The sequence below is a fragment of the Cyprinus carpio genome, chromosome A19, assembly GCF_018340385.1.
Source record: "Cyprinus carpio isolate SPL01 chromosome A19, ASM1834038v1, whole genome shotgun sequence".
In the NCBI taxonomy this organism is placed as follows: Eukaryota; Metazoa; Chordata; class Actinopteri; order Cypriniformes; family Cyprinidae; genus Cyprinus; species Cyprinus carpio.
In genome coordinates this window covers 19,568,508-19,590,220 of record NC_056590.1, presented here as the reverse complement: position 1 = coordinate 19,590,220, position 21,713 = coordinate 19,568,508, and the positions used below count along the sequence as shown (strand labels likewise).

General features: G+C 39.9%; 1 protein-coding gene across 1 annotated transcript in view; it reads left to right on the top strand.

Annotated features, from left to right (window-relative positions):
• The window catches only part of LOC109048530 (microtubule-actin cross-linking factor 1-like), a 160,741-nt gene that overhangs the window by 114,419 nt on the left and 24,609 nt on the right, over positions 1 to 21,713 (top strand). The window contains 3 exon segments of the mRNA XM_042776931.1: positions 17 to 517; positions 21,168 to 21,329; positions 21,433 to 21,603. Coding sequence (XP_042632865.1) covers positions 17 to 517; positions 21,168 to 21,329; positions 21,433 to 21,603 — 834 coding nt within the window.

Below are 21,713 nucleotides of genomic sequence, written 5' to 3'. Positions count from 1 at the left end.
TCTCTTTCCCCCACAGACAGAGCAATGCTGCTTATCCTTGGAGTCCCGGTTGCAAGGTGTGGGAGAAGTCCAGTCACGTGTTCGAGATGTTTTCTCCCGCCTGGCTGATTTGGACGACGAGTTGGACAGCCTTAGCCCTGTGGGACGGGATACTGACTCCTTGGCCTCACAGGCTGATGCTGTCAGGGGCTTCCTGAGTCGACTCGGTGCCCTCCGTGCCGAGCTGGAGAGTCATGGTGGAGAATGCACGACTATGCTGCGTAGAGAGGGAAGCTCTCCTGATCTTCTGGCCCTCAGGAGAGAGACTGAAGCACTAAGCAGACAGGCAGGCAAGCTGGCAGAGCGGGGCCAGAACCGCCTTTCACTCATAGAAGCCGCAGAAGAGCGCATGAAGGAGTTCTACACCCGTCTAGCTGACCTACAAGGGTTGCTGGGCCGGGCAGAGGAGGTGCTGAACACACAGGCCGTCGTGGGGACAGAAGTGGAGGTCATCAAACAGCAGCTTCAGGAATTCAAGGTAGGAAAAGAGTTAGCAAACTGTATATCATCCATCATTTGCAGTATCAGATTGCTTTCTGTGCTAACCACTGTATGCTAACAGTGTTTGTGTGGCACTGGCGGTTCTAAAGTTTCAGTCTTAGAGGGGCTCAGCCCTCCTACCTAAACATGAACTCATGTGGCACATATGATTATTTATTGTTTTTTCGATATCTAAACAAGGTCTAGCAAAGCTTATGTTGTGCACCATGTGGTTTACCCAAGTATGACGTGTTCCTGAATGAACCAGCCTTCCCCTGAATTCAGTGGACAATTTTTAATAATTTTTAATACTAAAACAATTTTTTCCAGCAAGGATGTTGATCGAGAAACATGTTCTAATTGTGTAAAATCACATCAAGCCAGGGCTGTGGGGGAAAAATGTACATTTTTCTGATAAAAAAAAAATATTTATAAATTTTACTAATTTTAATACTAAAACCATTTTTTTTTGTATTTTTAGTGATTAAATGGGTTTTTTTTTTTTTAAGTAATACTAAATAAAAGTATCAAACAAAAGATATAATAATACTAAATAAAAGTATCAAACAAAAGATATATTACTATTGTAATATTTCAAAGTAAAATAAAAAAATACATATTTAAAAAATAATATTAATTAATATTTATGGTCTTAATTTCTTCATTTTCAAATATTAAACCATAAGCAACCCAAACTCACATCACATTGCAGAGATGGAATTTATGTGGAGCACTGTTTGCTGCAAATGCACACAGAGCCGCACTTCACTCTGAAATGCATTCTGCATGCTCATATAATTAAATCACAACTTTTGTGATTTGATAATCACAGTAAGCTGTAGCGTGATTTCAGTTTTGATCTCATTTTGGTCAGTTGTACAGCCCTTTAGAGTATGCATGTTTAAAAGATATTATATGCATTTTTGTATTACTGCATTATCATGTTCTCTGTGATGGTGGCAAGAGAATAAGGAGAGTAATGTCAGCTCTTAAATTCTTAGAGTGGGCAGCTTGAGTTCACCTTTCCTCCCCTGACCGTCTGATGAAATGTCTGTGTCTCACTTACTCATGCCTCTTGAGGGTGGCTAAAGAAAGGAGAGTGTGAGAGTGAAAAGGTGTAGGTGGAAGTGGGAAGGAGTAGAGCTGAGGAAATGACGGATGTTGTGGGCGTCAGAGACCTCCAGGATCAGGAGACTGAATCAGTGCTGTACAAAATATGCCTTGCTGAGACTGAATCATTCCTTCCTCCGCCATGTTTGATTGCTCAGCAACAACAGAATGACTAGTTTAAAAGACTTTGAGTGGTGTTGAGGTAGTCCAGTGAACTTTAACTAACATTTCAAGATTTTAAATAGCAATAAACATTTAGTACTTTCAAAGTTCTTGGGATTTGGAAGGGTGAAATGTGTCACTGTGATTTGCGTTCTTTAGAGATGTTGTAATTTCCTGTGAGGAATATCTTTCATTGCAGGTTTTTTTTTTTAAAAGTACTGCATCCCACTGAGTGCAAACACAGAAAGTTCATTAAAGATGTCAGCACTGTGATGGACACTAAATCTAAAGCTAAATCTGACCGCACAACTAATCTGTGTCAGTCCAGAGCGTCAATATGGGAGCATAAGAAGGAAGGGGGTCGGGTGAAAGAACCCTCTGTAGTCCACCCACTTCCAGCTCTACCCTATTTTAACTGCTAACCCACTTCTAATCTATCCACCTACAACACACTTACTATAGAGACTGATGGTGATTGAAATGTGATTGGAGAAAAATACAGAGGAGAAACTTCGATGTATAAAAGTCATATGAAGTGTGCAGACAATAGAATAGTTTAAAATTGACAGATTTACACATACTAGCAATCAATAGTGTGTTCGGTGATTCATCCAAGTTTTTTTTCTTCCACAAAAATATTAAGCAACATTTAAGCATATTAATCAATATTTAACATTGATAATAATAAGAAATGTTTCTTGAGCAGCAAATCAGTATATTAGAATGATTTCTGAAGGATCATGTGACACTGAAGACTGGAGTAAATATGCTGAAAATGGGATTTACATTACACTTACCTTACATTTTAAAGTATATTTCACAATATTAATGCTTTTACATTATTTTGATCTAATACATTTAGACTTTTTGAACATAAAAAATATCTTTCTGACCCCAAACTTGTGAACTGTAGTGTAGTGATTGGTGATTGGTCAGTTTTAATCAGTTATTGATCAGTGCTCAGATATGAATTATGCATACCCAAATATGGGTTATGGGCAGTATACTGGTCTGTCATTAGTTAAATGTTTTATTTTTAATGAGGTGTCTTTGATTTGTCTTCATGAATTACTTTGTAGAAACTTGGATGACTGAGGAAATTCTTTTGTCTTTTCCTCATGCTTTTTTCCATTTTTGAATATTTCTGCTGTTCTACTCCCTGTCTACCCACTTGCTTGTCTCATACCTTCACTCAGCTCATGTGGATGTCTAATCAGTACAGGGGTGAAGTAGGGTTTAAGTATTAAGTCAAACCAGGACAAAAATATAAGCATATTTAGTACAATAGGCTTTAAAAGTCCATTGATGCAATAAACTTTTGTAAGATCCCAGTTTATTTCTTAGTATAGTAGATTTCTGTTTCCATTGGGAAACGTTGCTTTAAAAATAATAATGAGCAGATGCTTGGTTGTGTCTTTATAAATCCTCATTCTGACTTTGTGTGACATGCACAGCAATTGGTATTGCAAACAAAGGCAATGGAAAATTGCTTCTTAACATTGTTCTTGTGACCTTGAAGGCCTTGAAATAGACAACCACATATCTCTAACTCATGAAGACAATACAAGATGTAGTGAGAGTTATAACACTAAAAGCAAAACAATATAAGTAAAATTATTTGTTTAACTTTTTTTTTTTTTAAAGTGTCAGTTAAAAATAAAAAATATATATTTTAAAAATATAAATATGAATTGTATTTTCATTAAAGAAAAATACTGAGACATTCAGAAAATGTTAATTTTTCACTTAAATGCTTATGCTTATATTAATGTTATGCTGCATGAATATCATTTGTAACAGGAAAAAAACTATTACATTTAAAAAATACATTTTCACAAGTGGACTTTTGAACCCAACTGTATGTATTTGCATTCTATAGGTTATTTTTAGGAAGCTGTGGAATGGGATCTCATTCATTACAAAGGGAGGAAGAAGAGAGAAAGACGAATTAAATGTGTTCAGAAAGATATCTTTGGTATTCATCCAAGTTGGCTGCCAGCATTTGCCATTTTTCCGTCCTCTCTGCCCCATTTCTCTCCTTTCATCTACCACTTTGTAATGAAACATCGTAAGCTAAATTTTAGTGCAGCCTGTCCGTCTGCCACAAAATAGTCTGCTCTCACTTTCGCCTCGCCCCACACAAGCCAGACTCCATTTCAAAGACACCAAATCCAAATGATGTCATTGCTCTAAGGGGTGGAGAGGGGAGGGTGATCCTGTGTGTGTCTGAGAGGTTTTTTTTGTTGTGTAAGCTCTGTCGGGGCTGCTGCGGGGGTGAATGGGGTATTAAGAGAAGGTGTCAGATTAGTCAGTATCATTGTTTAGTTTTTCAACAATGAGCGTATTGAGAGGTCGTGGAAATCGGCTCGAGAGAAACAGGGAAACTTGTCACACTTGTGACTTCAATGTGAAATGTCTTGCCGGTGTCGTCTGGTGCTTCCTGTCTGGTGGATATGTTCTCATATTTAGCAGCAGGTTGGCGTGAGCCATAGGATGATATGTAGACACAGAAGGTGTGTTTGTATGTTGTGGGAGTGTGCCCACAGGTCCATATGTGAGAATGTTTCTAATTCCAGTCCGTGTGGAGCGTCCGGCATCCCAGCTGTCTCCCCACCCTGGACCCTGCAAACACACTCACACACGTTCACATAAGCAGGGTGTGGTTACACCCTTTCCCTTAAATTCCTGTCCCTTATGTACCCTTGTGCGCTCCCATGTCACCCGGTCCCAGAGCAGCTGAGGCTTGAGCCAGGGGGGCAGGATGAAGTGCTAGACTGGAGTAAAACGAGGGCCCCCTGTCCAACTGGGAATTCCTTAGCAGGGCTGTTGGGATGAGAGAATGGCTTCTAAATCACATCAAGTTGTCCATGCTGTCCTCACCCTCACTTATATCAAGACTTATATCATGTCACCCTCGCTTATATCTTCACTCCCTTTACTCTTTCCATCCCTCCCTCACTCTTGCTGGTTTGTCTATTTTTATTGACCTTTTTTTACGTACTTGGTGATCACAGCTTTTCCTCCACAATAACAACTGCAGAGACTATGTCATGACCTGCCCTACCCCCACCCCCACCCAAACCTTAGGGGTTTCCCTCTAACATCATCAATCTTGTGGTCTCACAGTCACATGAAGCAGATTGGAAGAATTAATTTATTACCATTGCATGGTAATGCAAAGTTCTTGCAATATTAACATGAACTGTATATTAACATGGTTAATCTCATGAAAAATGCATTTTCGGTGCAGACTTTGCAAATAGACTTTTTCTGTTAGGTACGGATCAGATCATAGACTGTAAAAAAAGATCCAACAGTAATATCACAACATGTAAGTGTTCCTTCTAATGCCTAATCTGTGATTTGTGATATTCTTTGTTTCAAAATCATTTATTGCTTTTTAAGCGTCAGTAAATCAAGCCAGTGACTCAACAGTCAGCTACACAATGTTTCTCTGAGTAGCGTGAAAATAATTTAAGTTATTTAAACTGTGATTTAATGGTTAAAACAGAGGTAATATGCAATAAAAAATACAAACAGAAGCATTGTGCCCTTTACACACACACACTTAACTAAACTAAACTAAACTTCTAAAGTCAATAGCCCAATGTTTTATTTTCTGGAATCCAGTGAACCAGGTTAAGAAAACACCAATCCTCATGGTGCTCATTTATGACTGCAGAGAGAGAAACGCTTGTTCAAACGGCGCTCAATCAGAGGACTAAAATCAGGGTAAAAAATGCCCTTTTATTACAAAATTATGACCATTTTTGATGTAAAAATCGTTGTTATAACATTATAAGTACACCTCAGGAACAAAAAATGCAGTTCATGACCCCTTAAAGTGCAACAAATCTTACCATGATGTATACTTGGGCACATTTTGGATATCCTGTCGACCCAGAGATCCTATCGAACTTTCAGTTGGGTCTAGTTAGATAACAGTATTTCAATCTTTGCCACAGTCTATGATTGTGATGATGATATGTCTTTTGTAGCCTCATACAGCTTTTTGGCTTTTTTTTCCAATTCCGTGATCTCTGATGTCATTCTAGTATTATTCATGTTTCCGCAGAGTTTCTGTGGAACATCTTCATCCTCAGGGTGAAAGTTCTGTAAATGTAATGTTTTGGTCAGTCTGCTCATTTTCAGTAAGTTTTTGCACTAAAGGTTTGATTAATTTAGGATAACATGGTTAGACTAATCTGATTACTTAATTTTTCTAAATTGACCCTGTTCTGTTCATCACACACTGGCATTCAAGTGTATGTGCACATGCGTGTGTTATGTCATGCTCTCTCTGTCTGTTCCCCTTTCCTGATATTGTTTCAACTGTTGTGCATTACTGTGGCATTCCATAGAATAGCCCACTTTCCCTTCTCAATTAGCTCACCAACAGAAATAAATAGGAACTTAATGTAAATAGGGTGACCCCACTGACATTTGGAAATAATTGCCAAGATAATAATCAATGTAATGAGTGGGTGTGTTATTTTATTTAATTGTACTTTTTTTTTTTTTTAAAGAATAAGTAGTTTTAATAATATAAAAATATTAACTAAATGAGAAAATAATGGTGATTGTTGTAAATGTGTTCAAAACTTATTTTATTGCTTTAATTTTGTGGCAAGATCAGACTACTCTCTCATTCTTAGGAGAGTTGTTTGTATTCCTGTCTCTGCTCCATATGTCTTTGTGTCTGTGGTGGTGAGAGAGGACAATGCATACATTGAGTCATTCAGGTAAAGCCTGGTGGTTAATTATAAATCTACTGCTGAGATAAAGAAAGTGAAAATGAGAGACATGCTACCAAGTAACCAGTTTGACAAAGGGAATGAGAGAAGGGGGGGTTGATGAACAACCGAAACAAACAGATGAGGCTTTCAGTACCTTTTACTTTGTGCAATCAGGCAGAGAGAGAGAGTAGGAGTGGGCAAGCAACAAAGAAAAAAAAAGCAGTATCAACAGGTGCTCTGCTGAGGCAACAGAAAGTCCATAATGTTCTCGGGCCTCGTGCTTGTTTTGCTGAGTGACTGCCAGTCTTTAAATGGGGGCCGTTTTAGTACAAGACACAAAGCACTATCAGCACTTTACCTATGCCAGTCAGTTCAGTTTCAACAACAGAGTCTCTTTATGGGATTTTGGGGCTTTGAACCCCTCCCTCTTCCTGTCTGAGTCAAGACTGTGACTCTTTAACCAGGCATGACAAACAGCCAAATGACCAGTCACTGAGTAGAGTGGGGGATGCACCAGTCAAGCAGTCATGAATTCAGTTGGTATCAGGAAGTGTAATGATAAGATGAGGTTTGGATGAGTTACACGTTTAAAATAATTGTTTTGGTTGTGTGCTTTTTAAAAAAAATTTATTTGTGTACAAATTAATTTGGTATTACTGTTTATCTTCCAATTGTGTCTGGGATGCACATGTCCAGGTTTAAATTAGACAAGTAATACAGCTCACTGAAATCTAGTTTGATGTGGGTTGAGGGAGAGAGCAACGAGCACCAGCAAAATGGACAACAAACCTCTTTTGTTTCTGTATGGAGGTTTGTGTTGGAAGCGGCCATGACAGCTGCAACCCAACTGACAAAGAGGGGGAAAGAGTTTATCAGAAAGACAGAGTATTTAGCTTGCTTGACATGCAGGCCATGGGGAGCGTGGTGGTTCAGAGCAACAGATTAGATCACTGATGACGAACAAGCCCCCTCCCCTTTTTCATGCATAAGTGTGTGCATTTTTCTGTATGCATTTGTGCTTCTTGGACTGAGTGCTAGGAAGAATGAGCAGACATGAGTTTAGTCATTATTTACTGACCCTTATTGAAATCCCAAACCCATATGACTTTCTTTCTGCCATGGAGCACAAAGGAATATTTTCCTAGTAATCACAATGATTAGCTACTGAAGCCTTTCAGCAGGGACTTCTGAGGTCATATGATTCCTTTGTGTGAGTGAAAAAAAAGTTATATTGGCATGTTAATGAAAGTTCATTACAGAAGTAGTAATGTCTAATGTGTAAGTGAATAATGATTTATATATCTGTTTGTTTGTCATACAAAGCCATGATATAACTTCAGAAGGTTCAAAACATAGCATTCAAGTTGATTGGTCTTTTTCCTTGGTGTGTTTCCATCCTTTTTGAAATGTAATTGCATGAAAAAGAGCCTGGAAAAAAAATTCTTCAAAATTTCTCCTTTTATGTTGCACTAAAGAAAATCATGTAGGTTTGAATGCCAAGAAGAGTGAACTGTGAAAGGATAGACAGATTGTGATCTGCAGTAAAACAATGAGGTACTTAGTACAATATGCACATAAAAATATTAAAAGCTCACACCTTATATTCCTGTTTCATGTTGGTCTGGGTCAGAGGACACTTCCAAGAGGAATGTTCATTCATTTTCATGTTGCGTTATCCTAAAGTCCCTCATTGGAGGCCCCAGCACCCCCTTAAGGTCTCTCCTGACAGGATTGTGTTACAGAAGAGTAGCAGACAGGAATGCACAAGTGGGGTGTGTGAATATGGCAGACTTTTGTATGTCCTCCTGTATTGTTTTGCTTGCCCATCTGAAAAAGGAGGGAAGGGACAGAACAGTGAGAGGGAACGTGTGCAGGGCATTTTTACTTCCACGTATGGCAGTTTATTTGAGTGGGTAAAGAAAGCCAGCCGTTATTTTTTTAATTCCCTCACACAAGCTCCCTCCACTTTCAGCATGACCACTCCCACTTTAGTTATCATTTTCACTCTCACTTTTCCTGTCTGTCTGTCTATTGTAATCTTGAGTTTGTGTTTTGCCTCAGGCATGTGCTCTCTTTTGATTGGGAGTGTTTATCCCAGCTGATTTAGGTTTATATTACAGCAAAGTGATGAATATAACAAATACAAAATGAACACAGTTGACTTATTGAAATCTCACTGTACATATGATAGAAGAAAACTTTTAGTGAGCGCTTGTAGCCTCTCCAATACTATTTTTCCATGCAAAAATTGTTTATATAGCGCTTAGTATGCGATAAGCTGCACCCCGTTATCCAGAGATTCTGCAGAAACACGTCAGGTCCCAGGATTGGTCACTCCCACTGACTCCATGGCCCCTCCTCCCACTCACTTTATCTTGGGCTCACTCCTATAGCCTTGTCTCGTGTGTTTTTTAGAAGGGGAAACTGGCATGATTGGACCACTTCCTGTGTTTTAATGCCATAGCAGGAAACAGAACAAACGGAGCTGGATTCAAACAAAAACAAAGAAAGAGAAAGGAGGGAGAGGGAGACAGAGAGAGAGCAAGAGAAAGAGAGGCGAGAGTGTGTGTGAGAGAAAGGGGGAGTGAGCGAGAGAGGAAAACTGGGAGATTTTTTTTAGCAGCTGCAAACCATTTCATCTGTGTAGTGGCTTTAGAACAGATGCAGAGAAAAACGTGTACAAGAAAGAAATTCTGCACAAGAAGAAATCAGAGAAACGAAGAGCAAGGAGTTTGCGTGGAGCCTATCTGAGCCCTTGTGTTTGGAATACTGAAAGAAGAAAATAAGAGAAGAGGGAGCGTGTCCGGGGATTGTCTGGAAATCGCAGTGCCTGAAGTGCAAGGCAGCACTTGGAATGAAGCTCTGTCTGGGTCTCTGCCTTCTGGATACAGTCCCCTGACTCCCCACTCTCTCCCCGGCTGCACCGGCCTCATTGGATCTCCATACCCTCAACTCTCCTGGACACAGATGCCTTTTGGACCCTTGGATTTTTCTCCAAGCTCTGGATGAAATGATTGCCCAAAATAAATTCTTATTTTGTCTTGTTCAAAGAACATCTTTTTTTACTTTTAATATGAAATGAACATGTCACAAAGAGTGTTGGATTTCATCGATTTCAATCCCTCGTGCTGAAGAGGACTAGATAAAAGAGGAGGATGAGGTATTTCAGACACAGATGGCTTCTCTTCCTGACATGCTCTATTAATGCTTCATTATAGGATTAAAAAGAGGAAGCAGAAATTGATAAAGAATACACGGCCGGAGCACTGGTAGGACTGTCAGAAACGTGAGTCCGTTACGGTTTTTATGACTGTTTCTTTAAAATGTAAAATTTATCAAGTTAATTTATAGGGTTTTTTTTTTTTTTTTTTTGGTCAAGATGCCTTGTTTTTGGATATACTTCCAAGGATTCATCACGATTACATTATATACTTAAAAGAAAAAGGGAGATGAGAGACAAAATCTCCTGACTGGCACTTTTTGTTTTTCTTTGCTGAACTCAGTTTTGTGTAATAGAGTGTGGACTTCTCACCTTAAAAGGAGCCTCATATAGCTTTGGCTGCTGCTCTTGGAGATGGTGAAAGTAGCTGAAGCCCCGCTTTGATTTTTCCTGTTGTGGCAGCAGGAAGGAGAGTCAAGAGGAAGCAGTACTAAGGAAGGAAAGGATTTTGGATTTTGCTCTTGTTTTGAGGGTTTAGGACTCAGCGGTTCATAAAGGAAACAAAGGAATATTGTCCATAAGGGATGTTATTATCCTGTTATGGATTTTGCACGTCTGACTCAGACACTTACCAGCCCTTTTGAATATTTTTCTTAATATTTAATATGTTACTTCAAAGATTTATCTGTGCAAAAGAGACATTTCTAATGCATATGAGCACTGCACATGCAGATGACGCCATGTAGCTCTGAATTGAGAGCTCGTACCTTTTCTTACTTGGATATTTATGCTGGATGTTAAGCATCGTAACACATTGTATACTGAGAATTCAGTGCATGACCATGTATGTCTTTATTACAGGACTCATGGGTGAACTATCGAAGTAGTTCAGAACCTCACAGAACCTTTGTTTGTGGAATAGTAACCATCCCATCTCAGCCCCTTGAGGGCGCTGTGGTTTGGGATGGGAAAACCTCTGAGCCGCCCGGACTGCTTGCGGCAGAACCCCAGGTGCCTTGGTAAGGGTGATGATGAGGAGGCATACATTGAGGACTGCTATGTACCCCAGCGCTCAATTTATGACACTATGCGCATCAATGAGCAGATTGATCAAGGCTCAAAGCTCAGCCAGCCTTCTCGCAGCACTCTGGGCTCAGGGGGCGGTGAGGGGAGTACACTGTCCAGCAATGGGACATTAGGAGCTGACATAGGTGGAATATTTGTTGCACGGGGAGGGCCCGCGGATGCAGGTCTGAAAAAGCTGGATGAAAGAGTTATTTTTGATGCTCTGAAACTCACCGGTGACCCTCAGAGTATGTCACCTGTTGGAGGAGTCGGCTCTGCAGTGGTCATTCCTGCATCAAATTCAGCTGCCGTTGGGGCAGCTGTTGTGACCAAAAGGTGGCACCAGGGTGGTGACAAGAAGGACAATCCAAATCGGCGCTCCTGGAAAGCTTTCATGCCCCCTACTTACCCTGAGTTTGCAGAACGTTTAGAGCTTTCACCTGGGGAGAAGCGTCTGTCTGGGGCTGGAATCCCAGTCTCCCCTCTCCATCCTGGACCGTCTTTACTAGCCTCATCTATTCCTTCTACATCATCAACAATTTTGGCAACTTTCTCACCCTCCACTCCCTCATCTGGAGGTCCTCAAACTCCACCTGTCTCCAGCTCTCCATCTTTCACTCCCACTGTTAGCCCTATTCCTTCCCATCTTCCTCATTCACTTAAACAAAAACAGCCCCTCCAGCTGCATTCTCACAAACCTCCTACTGCTCTGTCTTCTCCCTCAAAAGAACAACCACCCTCAGAGACTACTACTTTTACTCAGTCAGACTCTCCACAACCTCGTACTAGTATCTCTAAGGCTGAGAGAAAAAGAGGCGAGCAGAGCAAACCGTCTCAAGCCCCAGTGTGTGTTAGAAGTGTCTCCGAAGAACCACCACAAAACTGGGATACTACTGCATCTAAAACCTCTGATAATGAGCGAGACTCACCCCTCCTGGAACACGACCAAGACACCACTCCGCTAATACCCCCAAAACCACTATTTTGTCCTCCCACTAAAGCCCGTACCTGGCCCCGTAGTATGAGGGGTAATAAAAGGTCACTGGGGCATGGGAGGGTTCTTTCTATCCTGCCCCCACTGCCCCCTGTACTTGGTGAGGAGAGTGATGAGGAATCTTTGTACCTGTTGGATCCTCCATCACCTTTCCTGCAAGAAGGAGAGGGACTTACTTATGGGGGTTTGCCCCTGTCTCCCTGTGTCAGTCAAGAAGGTGGTGAGGATGGTTTATTGGGCTGGCTTTCTCCGAATGGCGGGCTACGAGAGAAGACCGCCTCAGAAATTTGCTTTGAAGAAGATGAACGCAGAATCTTGGAGGAGTTAGAGGAGGAGAATGAGATTGATAGAGAGCAAGAAAAAAAAGAAGAGGAGGAGAGAATGGAGATGGAGGAGAGAAACTGGCAAGCAGTGTTGAAACTGGAGAGCAGTGAAACAAGTGGTATATCTTGGGAGGTAGAAGAGGAGGAATCGCAGTTACAGGACTGGGAGACACAACAACTTGCATCGTCAGGCCACTGGCCCCTTTTGACACCACCTGTAGGATTTGGAGGCTCAGAGGCCCCCAGTGCTTCCCCCTGCCCCAGCTCAGAGGCGGGATCAGATGAACTCTTTCTTGAGCTGGAAAGACAGTGTTTAGAAGAGGATACAGACAGACCAACTGTTTCTGAGCAGAGGGATCTATTTCATACTTCTGAATACTTGGATACCTTTGACAACCTGCTTGTGGTGAAAATGGATCAAGTTGATGCCAAACATGAATGTGACATCAAACAGCCATATGATGAAGACTGTGCTGTGATGTCAACACATGATGTCACAGATCATGAGGAGCACACAGATTTGACTGAGCCATGTGTAACACAAATGAATCAAAATTCAACAGAAAGTTCACAAAGCTGTTTTTCGGTTGAAGATATTGACCAAAGCCCAGACCAACTGCAAAGTTGTCTTCCCTGTAATAGTGAGAGTAATAATCATGATCATGATGATTATACTTCATACATAGTTGATGCAGATGCTTTCGATTCTGAATCTAGTGGCATTCAAACCTCACACCAAGATGGGACTGTGCCATCCGATGCAATTCAAACTGTGAGCTATGAGCAACCAGAGAGTGATTCAGATTTAGGCAGTGGGGCGTCATCAGATCACGAACAGCAAGAGGATGGGGAGGTAATGAAACAAGACGAGACATCTGACATTTGTATCTCCTTACAGCATGGACTTTTCTCCTTAGAGAATTTGAATGCAGATGCTGAATGTAATGTGAATCTTGGCATCTTTATGACTGATTTAGAAGGGGTGGAAATCGAGGACAGTATTCACCAGTCCCCAGAGTGCTCTGTCTTGGAAGATGAGGCAGAAAGGGAAGTTAGAAGCAGTCTCTGTGAGACTGTTTCTCATGAGGAGGCAGTTTCCTCTGAGCCTGCACAAGTAACTATGGAAATGACCTTCGACCAAGAGGGAGCTTCTTCAAAATCAGAGAAAAAAGAAGAGATTTCAGTCTCCATGGAAGTATTTGTTCAAGAAGAGATATCACATGAGTGGGAAGTAACAGAAGCTGTTCAGGGAACCACAAGTACGCCAAAATCAATCGCTTCATACCCCCAGTTAGACTCTCCGAATATCAGTATTGAATCTGCTCCACCTTCTCCCCTGCACCTGTCGACCACTAAACATGACTCAAGAACAGCAGGACTTGACAGCAAAGATGCTGATGCTTTTGTTGCAACAGACAGTTTTGTTTATTTAGCTGTGGCTGTGCTACCTCAGTATCCACAGGATTGTCCCTCATCTCCATCAGTGGAATCAGCCCCTCCAAGCCCCCTCCCAAAATGCTGCCCTGAGCCAGAGGAAGGGGCATTTCTCTCCTCCGATAGTTTTGTTTACCTGGCAGCCCCTGAGCGGCTTGTGTCTGATGGGGGCTCTGCTTGTGAAGACTGTCATGATTTGGAATCTGAGTCAGAGGAGACCCGATCTGGTGTTGATTTTGTACTTGGATCAATGACTGGGGATAGTGAATGGGACTCAGATGGATCAGGCTTAGACCCTGTGCACCAACAGAGAGAACAGTGGGAGCAACTAGAGCCAGGCCTTTTACATGGTCTTTTTAATGAGGGCGAGAATGAGGCAAGCCTTCAAGAGTGTGTGGAATCACATGACAATGACTGTGAGGACACCTTTGAAGCAAGTTCTGTGGAAGAAAGCTCACCAGTAAAACATGACCTTGATTTGGACATAAAGGTAAAAAAATATATTTTTCAAGTTTATTAAGGTGGTCAGTGCAAAAGTATATCTGGCCCTTTTGATGCCCAAAAAATACTTTGCAGCAGTGATTCTTAAACTGTGTTCTGTGGGTTGGTTGATTATTTAAATATTTACATTTTATTTAAGTAAATAAAAAATTGTAAATGACAAGAGCACCAAAATAAAATTAGTCTATGGATAATCAAATCTTAAGAATGAATTTTAATTAAAGTTCTAATAATTTATTAAAATAATAAAAAGAATAAAAGTTACTAGTTAAAACAATGGTGTCATTTAAATGTTCATTTCAAAAATACAGAAAAAGTATTTTTAATAGTAAAGATTCTAAAAGCTTTTTTCACTGTTTGAAGGACATCCCATAATCATTTGTAATAGCTTTAAAGTAGTAACAATACAAATTATATTTTATTATATGATATGATTAATATAATAATTTTAAGTATTATGGTTTAATTATTATGGTGTTTATCTCTAAATTGGACAGCCAATTCATAATTCATGTCATGCCAACAAACAGAAAAGTTTTTCAGCTATTTATTATCATGTTAATTATTGTCCCTTTAGCCCCAACAGTTTTCCCCAAATACCATACTTCTGCATATTCTTCAGTTATTGAAAATCTGTTGATTTAATTACCTTGAACAAAACTGAAAATCATTACCAAGATCTTTGTCTCTATATATTCTTATTTGATACATAAATCTAAAACATTTCAAGAAACATTAAATATTGGGTCAAATTAGCATTGAATCAACTTTGTGTTCCTGCCCATGATCATATCAAGGATCAGCCAAATTTCCATGTGTGTTGTGAATCTCGAATGTTTAGGAAAGTGCTGTGGTGAATTTTTGCACCATCTAGAAAATAAAATGTGCCGTTTGCCCTGGTGCACTTTTAGTTTTTAATTATAATTGTGCACAATATTGTATGTACTAAACTGTCTGATCGAAGTACTCAGTAAATAGGTTAACATTCCAGTATATTCCATCATTGATCCTTCTGGTCCTTAAAAGTGTGTTTGTGTTTAACTTGAAGTGATGTGTGCGTTTTTGTTCATTTTGTTCAAATGACTAATCCATGTTTTTATTATAGTAATTATGTGTTAATACTAGTGGTGGGCCATTATCGGCGTTAACGTGAGACTCTTATCGGGCGATAAAAAAAATATCGCCATTAATCTATTCTCAAAGTTGGGTTGGGAGCTGGGTCTATACTACGCAAGCTATGATGACTTTCACCGTGATAGTTTAGCGTGGATTTATACCTAGATGAATTGCACTGTAGGGGGCGAGAACGAGTCTTCGAACCTGTGTGTATGCCTACTGTGAAATTACCAAGATTCCCCAAAAAAACCTTGACAAGACTCACGCCTGTTTCACACATACTCCGTCTGCAGTGCGTATGCAGTCTGTGTGTGGTGCAGAAGCAGCTTTCTTTCACACAGGATGCGTTTGCAGTCTGCTACTGATCCGCGGCTGTTTAGTCCACAAACACAACATTTGTTCATTATTCTATATTTCAAACCATGTTAAAAAAAAAAAGACTCTTATCACAGACCAGTAACAATCTTTCATGATCATAGACATTAGTTTAAACTTAATAAATATAAACAACATATTATTCATGCATTTGACTTCTAGGTTTGTATAATAAGCTGCTCAAGCAAGCGGCAAAACATTTAAACAAGAATTAGCCCAAAATTCTCTTTTGTATGATATCGCAAATATTTAAAATTAAAGCTGACATAAACAGTCAACTCTTGTGCCTTTTGCATTTAAATCTTTATTACAAGTAATCGCACGGTTCTTAATGAACTTTGTTTTTCTGCTTCCATAAAAGTGCATAGGCCTATATCATGTTGCCTAGTTTATCTAAAGGTGCTCTTTTTTGTTTTAAACCTAGCCAAAAACCCATGTGTTGCGTGTGAAACACAGTAGGCTTTAATTAGTATACATTTATTGTGAAATTACTGCATTTCCGTGTCAATCCATGTTAACTTTTACCGTGAACAATGCGCTGTCATTTAATTCAGTGCATGCAGCACAGCAAAAATAGACTCGGTACTTAAACGTATAGACGCACCGCTCCTGGAACGCACTGACGGACCACAACCGCGTGAACGCTGGAATCCATTAACATGGGTGCGTAAAAAAAAAAAAAATGCAACGCATACGCAGTGCATGTATGTGTGAAACAGGTGTAAGGTTGTTTGCAACTTGTGCAATGCGGAATTAGTTTACTGTAGGAGTTCCTCCAGTCTCAAGTACCACCTAAACGCAAAGCATCCCTTAGCTAATGCAGAAGATGCCGGGCCAAGCAATGTAGCGCAGTGGAAGAGTCGTCGTCGTCAAACTACTATGTTTGAGTGCAGCACAGCTCTATCAGTACTAACAAGTACATCTTATTGAACATAATTTGAATGCCTTCGGCAGAATTCAAATGAGCCATTTTAATCTAGATTAATCTAGATTAATTCCAAGATTACAGTGAGATTAATCTAGATTAAAAAAAATTAATCTATGCCCACCACTAGTTAATACACATAATTACTATAGTCTGGAATGATTCTAGGTGTCTATATAGGCAGAAAACTTTGAGTGCATGGTATGTGTATGTATCCTGGGATTGCATGCCTATTGCAGTGGTGATCATATGAACACAAACATGCTCACTAAGTTAAAATGCATGCTTACTCCAAAGTAGTCAAAGCCTAGTGAACGTTTGTGTGTTTGGTTACAGGCAAATGGGTTTGTGCACACATTTGCATGTGTTTGCTTTTTTGCCTGTTTGAGCACTGCTTTGTCTAAGTGAGCACACTATGGATGCGTTCGAAAGAGATTCAGGAGTCAAAAAACAGACAGGAATGTATTTTGTAAATACATGTTAGATTTCTTGACATTATGTGAGTTTGCGCTTGACATTCTCCCTCAGCTGCCGTGACAAGGCCGGTGTCTGCTCTGTTTCACAGTGACAGTGGCGGGTGGCCGAGGGACTGCCTGTTAGTTCTTAAGCTCACTGGATAGTTATTGCATTACTGTCTCTATCAGTCTGACTGGTCATCCACATCTCATTTGACCCTCTGCCTTGGCCAGATCTCCCTTTCTGCATGGTCACTCTCAAAATTCCCTGTCCCTTCAGATGTAATAAGATGCAGAAACCCTGTCTGGCTGGATTTGGGTAGAGAGGATTATAGCAACTTTGAGATTTGAGAGGTGGCTGTCATTCAGTGCCAAACCAACTTAAAATCTCTTCTCACTACAAACCCCCCTCCTTTCTTCCCAGCTGCAGTCTGATGGTACTGCAATTAAGATATGGAAGTGAGAAATAAACATCAGCCTCTATGAGAGAAGCCACATTTGCCAGTAACACACAAACACTGTATAAAGTTGTTGGAAATATAAATAGATGATAAGGGCATGTCAGTCCTATCAGTGCAGGGCCAGACTCTCACCCTCGTAATGCCCAAGACCTTGGGAAATATCTTTATAATGTTTTGGAACAGCTCTCCGTTACAGGCTGTCTCCAGTGAAATTGCAGACTTGCAATGGTGGCTAATTCAGAGGGTAAAGTTAGAAGATTTTTGCAAGAGCCTGATCATAAATGAACAGAGTCTTTATGGCAGAACACCTGGTAGTACTCAAAATAAGAGCTGCATAAGCAATAAGAGGAGTCAGAAGAAATGTCTGAGGTAACATCTGAAACCCACACTCAATTTTGAGTTTTTCCAGGGTAGGATTTTAGTGATGGTCAGGTAAACAGCCACACCAACTGATACGCCCAGTGGAAAGGGAAGAGCAATCAGAGAGGGAGAGAGCACTGATGTTATGGCATATGGTAACAGCGGGTATATTTGATTGTTTGGATACTGATGGCAGTGAAAGACAGTGTGCGGGAAACACCTGTGATAAAAGACTGTTACACACAAAAGAGCTTGAACAAACCCTGCAGCCCTGTTGGCACAACGACAGCCATAATAAAGCAGTCACATATGCTGCGAACTCAATGACTATGTTTTGAACCTCATTTGCTCAGTATTTATTAATGGAACCATGTGAATTATATCCTTGTTAGAACATTTGGGTAGGGATGGGCGATATATCGCATGCGATTGTCACGCGCATTTCGTCAGTAAAGCCAGTTCCCTGATTACCGCTAAATCGGCATCACCTGCTTTCAAATGGAGCGGCATTTAATAGACAGAGCCGTAGTTCACTGACAAGCTACGCAATATCGCATTGATTATAGAAGGTGATTCATCTGCGATAATGAATGCGATATTGCGTAGCTTGTCAGTGATCTACAGCTCTGTTTATTAAATGCCGCTCCATTTGAAAGCAGGTGATGGCAATTTAGCGTTAATCAGGGAACCGGCTTTACTGACGAAATGCACGTGACAATCGCACACTATGTCACCTGGGCTGCTACATTTGGGGCTAGATAAGATGAAGTCATTTGAAGTCCTTTGAAAAGGAAGCAGAGGTAAAGACAAGGAACTGCGAGGTCGGAAAAACACAGGAGGTGAAAGCAAAGACAGGCAGAGTAGGACTAGAGAGAGAATTTTGGAAAGTTTCTATAGAACAAGAAATTTGCTAATGGCAATGTTTTCATTGATTTGAAAGTAATCATATTGCTGTGATTTCCTGGGATCTAAGATGTTCTCGACTTGTCCCTCAAGACAAGACTTTTATTTTTTTTTTTTCTGTTTTTAGACATTTATAGCCTTGAATTTCTTATTGTATGCTTTGAGTATTATGCTTTGAAGAGGAAATTCCATGCCTATGCTATATTTGTCGAACATTTAAAAAATATATATCTTGAAGCTTCCATTGAATCATATCAAAACTGTTGTATTCCAAGTCATTCATTAAAAAAACTCAACAATTGTATCAACATTCATACATAAGCACAAATTAAGATGTCTCAAAAGGCCTTTGAGATAATGAGAACAATAAATTCATTTGGGTGTGTCCAAACTTTTTATTGGTACTATAATTTAGTCTGATTGATTTTATCTTGCCGTTAGCAAAAATTGTATGAGAATAATTTTTCTTGATGGTTTCAGATGCAGAACAAGGTTTAGAAAGCTCAGCAAAAATCAGCACGTAGTCTGGGGGATTTGCTGCTTAACTCCTAGCCAGCTATTATAATATTTTCTTTACTGAAATGTGGGCATACCCGCTTAGGCAGTATGGAGTTGTGGTTTGAACTGAAGAGAGAAAAATAAAAGACTCCACTGGCGGTGATGTTGTGGGTTGGCGGTAGGATGGAGTTCTGCCAGTAGCTAAAAGTGATCTGTGGGGGTTCGAGTGAGAAACATAAGAGTTTAAAGTTTGGTGACAAAAGAAACAAGAGTGTGCTGGAGAGATACGTGTGAAGCGGTCTGTCGTGTGTGTGTGTTTGTGTGTGTGTGACCAGCCTGCTGGCCAGATTGGTCGAGAGCCTTTGAGTGGAATGACAGGCATCCTAGATATTTTCCAGAGGTCTGCATTACAAGAGTCAAATGCTCTCTGAGAGAAAGAGTAAAGAGGAGAGACTGTTTTTTGCACTGACCTCATTCTGTTGTTGTATGGATATGTATAGCTACGTCCCACTTGTGGACATCATCCCTGTTTAGATTTCAGAGTTCTGACAAACTAAATTTCCTCTCTTCCTATTGTGAATTATTGGTTGTAGCACAAATATGTATATATATAATTGTCTATGAAATATAATTGTCCTTTTGATTTGCCCACACGAGTTGTGAAAGAACTGCCACAGATGCAGATGAATGGTGTTATTTCTGGTGAGTGAAAAGTGCCACATGTGATGAATGATCAGGATTAAAATGGGAAATGGCTCCAAGTATACACACCGAGGATAAGGAGGAGGCCTAGATGATGGATTCAGGATAATGTTAGACAGGATATAGAGAGACAAAAGGGGACCAAACAGTCTCTTTGTTTCATAGACATGTACACTCTCACAGTCACATATATAGTCGACAAGAGGGTGGAGCAGGTTGAAGCTGTGATTCATTGTTTTGAGGCTGACAGACATCCTGTTTGAAGCAGGAATTTAGCCCCACGCCACAAGACAGCAGCAAACAAACGAACACACACTCGCACGCAAAGGATTCTGGATTTTATTTAATTATACATGCTCATTTCCCTTAGCTTTACACCTTTGCCATCATCTAACACTGGTTAATCTTTAAAAACTAATAATTTAATAACACTGTTAAATTTTATTATTTATCTTCTATCATACTGTACATTATATATTGGGATGCTTAAATTTACTTTAAAGCATTTCAAATGATTGGTTTTAGTTTTTAGTGTTTTTTTTATTATATTTAGACAAAATATGCTGTATCCGAAGAAAACCATACATAAAAGAATAAGTTGTTTGAGTATTCTTAGTATTATTAAATGAGTAGGAGGAAACCACACAGATGACTTACTATTTCCAGCAGATTTTTGGAATGCACATCCAGTCGAAACTTCACTATCCCATGACGCAATGTGATTTCAGATGCACCTATAATATAACATTTTAATATCGGCCATGAAAATGAAAAGAATGATGGATTGGTATAGAGCAGAATTTGAATTTTGGTGCATCATCCTTAGTGCTGACTGTGGGTCAGTAGTGAAATTGAACAATCCCCCATGAAGTTGCATTGAGGTCCAAATCCATTCTGGTATATAATGTCCGCTTTTTGTGATCCATCCAGTTCCAAATGATTGCAACAAAGTACTTTTTCTGTTGAATATTCTGTTTCTTTGTGATTAGTCACATTACGAAATAAAAATGGATTGACTTCAGACTACTCTTTGGTAACTGCTGTTCATGGTGTTGGTTAGGGGTATTTGGCAACCTGTATGTGGTGAACCACTGTGTTGGATATTCTGTCACAGCTGTAGTGTTGGGGAAATAGAGATGAACAATGTGGCTGCCAAGGTCCTGCATTTAATTTCTGTCAAAGTGTAATGCTTCTCCATTTATAAATGCTCATGCCACCATTATCATGTTGTTGTGTTTGTACAGCCTTGACCCGTTTAGACACATTCTATCATATCACATGTCCAGTAGTGTAACAAGTGTCCAGTAACATACTCAAGTTATTTGTTCTCATGTGTTCAAGTCATTTGTTTGTTCACTCATTCTTTAGGCCGTAGAAAGGGAGCAGATAGACAGCATTCAGCCTAAACTGCAACATGTCAACGCTGTGGGTCAAGGTCTTATCCAGAGTGCAGCCAAACACACTGACACTCAGGGCCTGGAACATGACCTGGAGACCACCAACCTGCGCTGGAACTCCATCAACAAGAGGGTAAGCTTGCATCTATTTTTACCTTTTTTTTTTCTTTCTATGTGGACTGACCGAAATTGATTAATTTTATATTAAAGAATTCTTTTTTTTTTTTAATTCACAGGTTGCTGAAAGAATCGCACAGCTGCAGGAGGCCCTGTTGCATTGTGGGAAGTTCCAAGATGCACTGGAGCCACTCTTGAGCTGGCTTAGTGACACAGAGGAGCTCATAGCCAATCAGAAACCTCCGTCTGCAGAGTACCGTGTGGTCAAGGCACAAATCCAGGAGCAGAAGGTTAGATTTTAATCAAATTACAAAATAAACATTTATTAATCTTACCAAACAAAATTATAATACAATATAATAAATTGAAAATATCCAATTTGTGACAGAAGACACATTGA